General features: G+C 37.2%; 1 protein-coding gene across 6 annotated transcripts in view; it reads left to right on the top strand.

Moving 5' to 3' along the window:
- TLR3 (toll like receptor 3) overlaps window positions 1-9,360 on the top strand; it is a 358,863-nt gene that overhangs the window by 343,702 nt on the left and 5,801 nt on the right. Inside the window, exons 1-4 of one of the 6 annotated variants that reach the window (XM_082444782.1) lie at window positions 4,390-5,298; window positions 5,411-5,492; window positions 6,790-6,882; window positions 7,604-8,055. In XM_082444782.1, coding sequence (XP_082300908.1) covers window positions 5,438-5,492; window positions 6,790-6,882; window positions 7,604-8,055 — 600 coding nt within the window. In that variant the 5' untranslated portion in view covers window positions 4,390-5,298; window positions 5,411-5,437. Of the gene's footprint in view, window positions 1-4,389; window positions 5,503-6,789; window positions 6,883-7,603; window positions 8,056-9,360 lie in introns of those variants that run through there. The other 5 variants (XM_082444781.1, XM_082444784.1, XM_082444783.1 and 2 more) reach the window with 5 other exon arrangements.

Raw genomic sequence — 9,360 nt, 5'->3', positions numbered from 1 at the left:
TGGTGTATGATCCTTTTAATGTGCTGTAGGATTCTGTTTGCTACTATTTTTTTGAGGATTTTTGCATCTATGTTCATCAGTGATATTGGCCTGTAGTTTTCTTTCTTTGTGACATCTTTGTCTGGTTTTTGTATCAGGGTGTTGGTGGCCTCGTAGAATGAGTTGAGGAGTGTTCCTCCCTCTGCTATATTTTGGAAGAGTTTGAGAAGGATAGGTGTTAGCTCTTCTCTCAATGTTTGATAGAATTCGCCTGTGAAGCCATCTGGTCCTGGGCTTTTGTTTGTTGGAAGTTTTTTAATCACAGTTTCAATTTCAGTGCTTGTGATTGGTCTGTTTACATTTTCTATTTCTTCCTGGTTCAGTCTTGGAAGGTTGTGCTTTTCTAAGAATGTGTCCATTTCTTCCAGGTTGTCCATTTCATTGGCATATAGTTGCTTGTAGTAATCTCTCATGATCCTTTGTATATCTGCAGTGTCAGTTGTTACTTCTCCTTTTTCATTTCTAATTCTATTGATTTGAGTCTTCTCCCTTTTTTTCTTGATAGGTCTGGCTAATGGTTTATCAATTTTGTTTATCTTCTCAAAGAACCAGCTTTTTGTTTTATTGATCTTTGCTATTGTTTCCTTCATTTCTTTTTCCTTTATTTCTGATCTGATCATTATGATTTCTTTCCTTCCGCTAACTTTGGGTTTTTTTTGTTCTTCTTTCTCTAATTGCTTTAGGTGTAAGGTTAGGTTGTTTATTTGAGATGTTTCTTGTTTCTTGAGGTAGGATTGTATTGCTGTAAACTTCCCTCCTAGAACTGCTTTTGCTGCATCCCATAGGTTTTGGGTCGTCGTGTTTTCATTGTCATTTGTTTCTAGGTATTTTTTTATTTCCTCTTTGATTTCTTCCTTGTACTTCTTTTCTTCCTTTCTTCTCTCATGATAAATTGTTTTCTATTCAGTTTAGGGCAAATTATGCCCAATCTCTAGAAGTCTCTTCTGTTATTGTATTTAGGTCACTCAAATATCCCCCAAAAACTGAACTCAAAACTAATGTCAAGACATCAAGGGGTCAATTGTAATATAGTTTTAAAAAATGCTCTCTTGACCCAGTTTTGAGGCCCTGGCCAGGGGTCGGTCAGCTCCTCTTCTTAAAGAACTTACTCATTTCCCTTGTGGGCCTTTCACACTCCAGGCCACTGTACCACAGGTAATTTAAACAGAAAGGAATGTTACCATTTCTTTTGAAACGGTATTGATGTTAAAGTGTACATTCAACTCTTATATAGGCCTATTTCTAGGTAGAGTAAAGAATAAGATTAACATTTTATACAGGCTGTAAACTCTAGCTTACAGCTTTCTGAATTTCACTAGGTTTATGTACTTTTTCTCCAAATCTTTAGCCTAGTAAACCTCCCCCTCCCCACCTTCCTTTCACTTTTACTTCTCATTTTTTAAGGACCAGTTCTCATATTCTTATTATAAATCATCCCAGATACAGATATAGCTTCCTGTTAGGAGAAAAGCAAGAAGCATGTTCAAAAGCAACTGCCTATCCTTTTCAACACTGGACGCTCTCTTTAATTTTCTGTGTTGATTCAAAATTTGCATTATAAAATGGAGATCGACCTGCATGAGCATTAAACTGTCACCAATGACCAGTTTAATCTGATTACAGTAAATTATTAGTTGCTTTTGATACTTTGAACTTCTTTGTGTTAAGTGTGATTGTTAATGGCTTTGTTTGACATTTATGACTCCATTCACTGGATGCCCAGTAGGCATCAGTTCATTCAAATTTAATTAGGATATTTAAAGTGTAGGATGATATCATATTGTATTATCAACTATACTCCAATTTAAAAGAAAGGGAAAAAAGTAAGAATAACAAGGGCAAATGCTCTTAACAGCAGATTTTGATTTGAAATCAAGCTGCTCCTCACATAGACAGGGGTAGCACCATGAGGGTTATTTATTTAATCATGACTCTGTAGAACAATTCCAGGAGGCCAATTTACTCATAATAAATACTGGAAAAATGTCCAAGTTGAAAGTAAATAAATAAATAGAAAGAAAGTAGGATGATAGTGAAGTTTGGTCTGGAATTTTATTTTATTCTATTTTGTTTATTTTTTGCTGTGCCACGCGGCATGTGGGATCTTAGTTCCCTGACCGGGAATCGAACCCATGCTTCCTGCAGTGGAAGTGTGGAGTGTTAACCACTGGACCTGGAATTTTATTTTTCATATTAATAAATGAATATCAAATTTAAGGCATAGAGTTTGAAGAGACCTTCACCATATCCTGAGACTGTCAGTGAAGGAGAGTGAGACCATTCACCCGAACCCATCTCCCAGATTTACAAGAGAGAGGAAGATATCACCACTTTTCATCTACCACGTAAAATTACAAAAAAATAAAAAATAAGGAAAAGCTCAAGTTAAGCTAGAAGCTCTGTGTGTCAAATGTTGGTTTCTTTTTCAGAGGGGAAGTTCAAGTTCAGTCCTGCTCAGTGGACATGAGTGAGAGTAACAGGAGGGGCACAGTGTTATTTCTTCTCATTAAAGTTCTTGCTGAGTTTGTTGTCTGACTACAAACTTAATTTAAACCAGCTGAAGCTCAGTGAGCAGAAATGGAAATGACACTGGCAAGAGGAACTTCACCTTTACTTTAGAGAAAGAGTTCACAAAGAAAAAAGAAAAAGAGATGCCTTCTGGAATTTCAGACAGTTCAGAGCAGGACCATGTCCTTTCTGAATGGTGGCTGTGAAGGGAGATGGGTCAGCACAGTTCAAAATGATGGTCTATCTGATGCTCTGAGGGAAATGTAACTGTTTATCTAGGTCCATAATATACTTATCACATTGTTAACCCATGGGAAGTTTTTGTTTGTCTGTTTTGGAATCATAGTTAACATACAGTATTATATTAGTTTCAGGTGTACAACATAGTGATTCGATATTTTTATACATTATGATCACCACAATAAGTCTAGTTACCATCTGTCACCATGCAAACTTGTTCCAAGATTATTGACTATATTCTTTATGCTGTACATTACACACCGGTGACGTTTATTTTGTAGCTGGAAGTTTTTTTTTTGTTTTTTTTTTAAACATCTTTATTGAAGTATAATTGCCTTACAATGGTGTGTTAGCTTCTGCTTTATACCAAAGTGAATCAGTTATACATATACAATATGTTCCCATTTCTCTTCCCTCTTGCATCTCCCTCCCTCCCACCCTCCCCTGTAGCTGGAAGTTTGTACTTCTTCATCCGCTTCACCTACTTCATCTGTTCTCCCGCCTGCCCCCGTCTGGCAACTACCAGTTTGTTCTCTGTATCTATGAGTCTGTTTCTGTTTTGTTTGTTTGTTTCTTTCTTTGTTTGTTTGTTCTGGTTGTTTTGAGTCCACATATGGACATATATCATAGTTTTGATTTAATTCTCTTAAAAAGGGAAAAATAAACTTTTTCACTGTAGCACCTACCACCATAATAGCTAAATAAGTTAATGCATAATTGAGAAATATACACTGGAGAGAAACTGACCTGTGTTGTATTTAGAAGCCAGCATGAATTGAGGACTATTAATATGTGGATGAGAACTGGTATTATGCCTAAACTGATTATTGCATTATGATTATTTTATTCCAAAATAAAAAATTATTTTTTGGAAGCCATTCTTTAGTTCAACCAACATTATGGAAAACCTGATATTTACAAGAAGCCCTAAGGCATAAGAGATGGGTGTGTAGGGTTGTGGGGGGAATGAATTTCATTTATCTGATGATACCCAACACATCACTCCAAATTTTTTTGGTTTAAAACATGAGTCATTTACTTGTTTACTCCTCTGGGATTTTGGCAGGACTTGTGGGGACAGCTCGTCTCTGCTGCATGGGGCATCAGCTGGGGTGACTGAACTGGGACTGGAAAATCCACTCCCAACACGGCTTACTCAATGGCCGTCTTCTGGGTGCTCAGTTGGAGCTATTGGCTAGGCCCTCGGTTCTCCTCCGTGTTGCCCTGCACAAGGCTAGGCTGGGCATCTCACCACACAGCGACTGGGTTCTGAGAGGAAGAGGGCCAGTCCTAATATGCAAATGCTTATCCAGCCTTGCCTGGCTGCATGCTTACTAATATCCCGTTGGCCAAAGCTAGTCACGTGGTCAAGCCCAGGGTCAATGTGGAGACCACACAAGGGTCTGAATACTGAAGAGCAGCCTGGTTCACTGGAGCCCAAAGTGACAGCCTACCATGGAAGACTGGCCGGAGAGTCACACACAAAGAGCACACCCTGTCCTGCCTTCAGGGACTCACAGAGAAGAAACCTTTTGAATAGCAGTAACGTTTTACTGCACATCCCAATGGGTAGATGTGGGGGACAGTCGTTTGCCTGCTTATGCCATTATATCATAGATGTGACTTCAGAATCAGAAAAGTGTAACCACAAGGTGGTCCAGCTAAGGCTGGAGCCCAGGAAAGGGCATTTTGCACCCTGATACAAACTAACTTCTTGCTCTCAATTCTGCAGTCGAGCTAATGACATGTTTCAACTGTTCCAGGCTGTTTTCTTACTTTACTAGTATAAAGCATTAAGGCAACTTGCGGTATGTCCTCAGGCAGATCCCTCACCTAGCTCTGTTTCGTTTTCCTCACTTCTCAAACAAGGGAGCTGGATTCAGTGATCTCTACAGTTCCTGCCAATTGTTATATTTTACTGTATAACATTATAGTTATCCTATGATGTTATATCAACAATGAAAACGTGTTGCTTTTTTGACAAGCATGCTCCTTACACTAGTTGAAGTCAGTAAAGCTAATTGATAACTAAGTAGTGAATCTGAACTTTCTCCGGGCTCATCTATTTGTTCCCTAACAGATTCTGACCATGTAAAGTGGAACAGCATGAGTTAGGACCGGCTCCTGGCTTTGCCAAGCCCCGATCTTTCTCTGCTGTGAAACTTGGTCTCTTTGATCAAAAGGTTAATTTCTGCATTATTTGTCTTACAAAGCTGCTAAGAAGATAAAGTGAGATAAGAGAAGTGAAAGTGCTTAGCTTTGATTAGGGACTGAGTTTTTTTTCTGTCCCTCTAACCGATTCTGACCGCCATGCATCAGGCTTTGGTTTAAAAAAAAAAATAGAGGAATTCGCTCTCAGTTAGATATTCATTAACCTCTAGAGCCCTGCCCACATCAACGGGCGAGGTCTTAATTCTTTCAACTTTTTCTGTTGCTATATCTGTGACCCTCTTAATAAAACCCAAGGGACTGTACAGAAGAAGAAAAAACAAGACATTTTTAAGAAACAATGTAAAATACCTCTTGCTGAGATTGTGATTTTTTTCCTTTGCCCTTCTTAGAATGTACCAAGGAGAAAACGTTGTTTTTGTTTTTTTTTTTAAACTTTAGTTTCACTTTCCAGATTGCAGCAAACTTCCTCACTTCCCAGATGAAAACGACTGGATTTGGACTAATGAAAAAAGGAACGGTCAGCTGCCGTCAGAGTAAGTGAAGGTGTGTATTTTAAATTCTTCCTGGGATGGGGTCTCTCATGTTGGGTACAGCTAGAATGCTTGTTGGCTTTAGCATTCTTTGATCTTTCTTGGATCTGGTGCTTGAGATCGAGTCAGAATCATTCAACATGGAGAGTGGAAAAAGGGGAAAGAATATAGGGGTGAAGAGACTTGTATCACAACTCAGAGGACAAGGGACAGCAACAGTTTCTCATTAACATGATAAAACATTTTATGCAGTATTTTTTATTTCCTTTGTAGTGTTCTGTAACTGGGAAAGCACATTAGGGAAGCGATGGAAATCATTCGGCAACAGCCTTTTTAAAAAAATCACAGCTTTGTCTTAAAGATGCAAAGCCCTGTGAGCTTTAAAGAGCTTATCTCCTTTTCTCCGTTTTCTTGGCTGGAGAGGAGACAGGGGCTGGCATTTTAAAATGGGCTTGACAAGGAGAAAACACTTCAGGTATTCCTAGGAGTAAGAAAATGGCTTTCTTTGGCCTCATAAAGGAAAACGGAAGAAGATGAGACATGGAAAGATCTTCAGATGTGTAGCAAGGTCAGAAATGAGCACATATGGGCTGGTCGGCCTCAGGCGGTACTGGTTTCAGGAAGTTGGCTCCCATGGAAAGATCTTCAGGTGTGTAGGAAGGTCAGAAATGAGCAAATATGGGCTGGTCGGCCTCAGGTGGTACTGGTTTCAGGACGTTGGCTCCCAACTTTACAGTAGGATTATGTGTTAGTGTGTATCTGCAGATAGATGTGCCTGCATAAATTTAGGGGAAAAAATATTGTGAATTTACAAACCAGACTGTACAAGCCAAACTGCAAATAATGATTAAGCACCCTGGCGGCAGATGCCACGTCCCAAACATGAGGCAATATTGTCTTTTACTTGGACAAAGAAATGTGTAATCCTAGGTTTTTCAAAATTGCAAGGCCCAGTGAATCTACTTTTCATCTCTTTTAAACTTCCTTTGTTTCTGTTACGTCTCATGAAACATCAACTATTCACTCTAATTTCATTCTCTCCCTTTTTTGTTTGTTTGTTTTACTGTAGCACATTCTAGAATAACTTTTTCATGAGTCTGTGCATATCTCAAAACGCTTCTTCCCCTTATCTTTAATTGTTCAGCCTCATATGAAATTTGGGGTACAAAATTATTCCCCCTGCACGTTTTGAAAGCTTAGCACTATTGTTTTCTAGTGGCTCATGTTGCTGATGAAAAGTTTTGTGGCAATCAGGATCTCTTTCCTCTGGAAGTAATTGATCATATGTTCTCCTTAAAAGGTTTTAGGATTTTTTTGGTGGATGATCACAATTCTGACGTTTCAGAAGAGTCTGTGTCTTTTTCCTTTTTCACTCATCCTGGCCTGGCATTTGGTGAGTCTCTTCCATCAGGGGAAGTGTATCTTCATACCTGGGAATGTCTTTCAGTCCTTACATGTTTTGTAAATGGCTTAATCCTTCTCAGTAATTCTTATCTCTAGCTACGGCCCTTCCAGAAGAGGTAAATGTCACCTAGGCAAGGAGGGGAATATATTTCAGGTACTATGCCTGTGAGTTGGTAAATAGAGGTAGTACCCTTATGGTACTGGAAAGAGAGTTTTCAGAATAGGCTTTAGAACTGGAACACTAGAGTAAATGAAATTAAAAAATAACTAAGGAAAAATGTGAAGAGGATGAGGAAAAGTATAATTAAGTTCCTCATCTTTTTGGTGGGAAGAAACTACTTAAAGTCCAGAAATGAAGAAATAGAAACATAAGCATATTATTTAGGTTTGTGGAAGTGACCATGAGAATTAAAAGTAGAAACAGTCAAGAGGTTTACCTTGGAACGTTGCAGCTGGGGTGGAGGTGAAGAGCAAGGAGGGAGTTTGTTTTTTGATCCTTTTTTGTGCTGATTGAATTATTTCCATTTGATGTATTACTTGTATAATACGTACTTGTATATCATAAATGTTACGAGTAATGAGATCACATTTGTTACATATATTACATATATAGTCACATTTGTTGCATATATTACAAGGAATAAACCAATGCATATGGAAGCACATGTTATTAATGCTGCCCATTACTTTTTATGTTTTTCTTTTATAAGGCAAAATCATGAGCAGGTATTTGCTTTATCGTATCTACTCCTTTTTGGGACTGTTGCCCTTTTGGATACTGTGCACATCTTCTACCAACAAATGTACTGTTAGACATGAAATAGCTGACTGCAGTCATCTGAAGTTGACTCAAATACCTGATGACCTCCCAACAAACATAACAGTGTTGAATCTTACCCATAATCAACTCAGAAGATTACCACCTGACAATTTTACAAGATATAGCCAACTTACTATCTTGGATGGAGGATTTAACTCCATCTCAAAGCTGGAGCCAGAATTGTGCCAACGTCTCCCTTTGTTGGAAATTTTGAACCTCCAACACAATGAGCTATCTCAGCTTTCTGATAAAACCTTTATCTTCTGCATGAATTTGACTGAACTCCATCTAATGTCCAACTCAATCCAGAAAATTCAAAATAATCCCTTTAAAAACCTGAAGGTAAGATGGAAATGAATATTTCCACGTAAGAAATGAAAAATGTGTTATCGAATATTGTTTCAAGTCATTTATGCATCTTTAGACTTCATATCTAAATATCAAGTTGAAGAATAAGAAATCTGATCTACCCAAATGGGAAGAGGGGGGCTCCACACACAAATATGGCCATTATGATTGGAAATATTTTCAAGAGAACAAATACCGTAATTTTAAAGAACTCTCCTCTCTTGCATCCTTCCACTAGAAATAGAACTTAGATTCAAGAGGTAGAGACCAGAGAGGAATCAGAATATCCCATGAAGAATGGCAAATAAACTCTCCACACTGCTGATTTAGTGCCTGCAATAATGAAAAAATATGTCGAGTCCAAATTCTAATTTAAATAAAATTAACAAATTGATGTGTGATAAAGCCAACTGTTCAGCTAAAAATTACATACTTTTGATTTAAGAAATCTTCTACAGTATTGCTTTTCAGTAGCTACCACCTTTTTCTTGTCAGTAATTTGCTTGAATTTTAAATCTGTGAAAAAATATGCTAGTGTGTTTAAATCTGAGGCAATTATTAAGTGCTTTTCTTATATCAAAGCTATTTTCAGAACTCTGTTTTCTTCATTTTGTGGGCTTATAAAAAACTGAGCATTCCTCGAACTCAAATACCAAGAATAATATACAAATTTAAATATTCTTAGAAACATTTATAAAATGATTTGCTTGCTAGCTAGGGATTTGAAATTCTTTCTTGTGCCTTCTTAGATTCTGATGTAGATGAAATGATGTCTTTGGGCACAAAGACCTCAAAATCTGGTTAATTGCTGGCAAAATGTTATTCTTATTTCTAAAACATAAATAGAAGTCTTAAGCTCTTTGATAGACATTACATAAGATATTGCCCTAACATATATCAGTTTTTCCTTACATTTTACCTGAGTGGAAGTTTACATGTTCAAAGGTAGCACAAAGTGACAAAACATCCTACAGAACAGACAAAACAAAAAAATAATATTCTGAACTAGTCATGATGCAAAATTTACATAACTACCAATCTTTCTCAATATCAAAATCTTTTTATTTTTTGAAAATCTTTTAAAAATTTCATGAACAGCAGCATTCTCCTCATGCTTCTTAAGAAAATATTTCTTCATCTTTTTTTTTGTTGTTTAGTTTCAAGGTTGATGCATGACACTATGTTTGATAAGCCACATGAATATTTCTTACATCATAAATAAATGCTTATTATAAATAAATAAGTAAATAAAAAAGCTTATTATGACTATTCCTTACATCACGAATAAATAAGCTTAAG

The sequence above is a fragment of the Balaenoptera physalus genome (assembly GCF_965194825.1).
Source record: "Balaenoptera physalus genome assembly, chromosome: 21".
Classification (NCBI taxonomy): domain Eukaryota; kingdom Metazoa; phylum Chordata; class Mammalia; order Artiodactyla; family Balaenopteridae; genus Balaenoptera; species Balaenoptera physalus.
The sequence above is the reverse complement of the archived record's forward strand: the minus strand, read 5'-3'. Positions and strand labels throughout refer to the sequence as shown.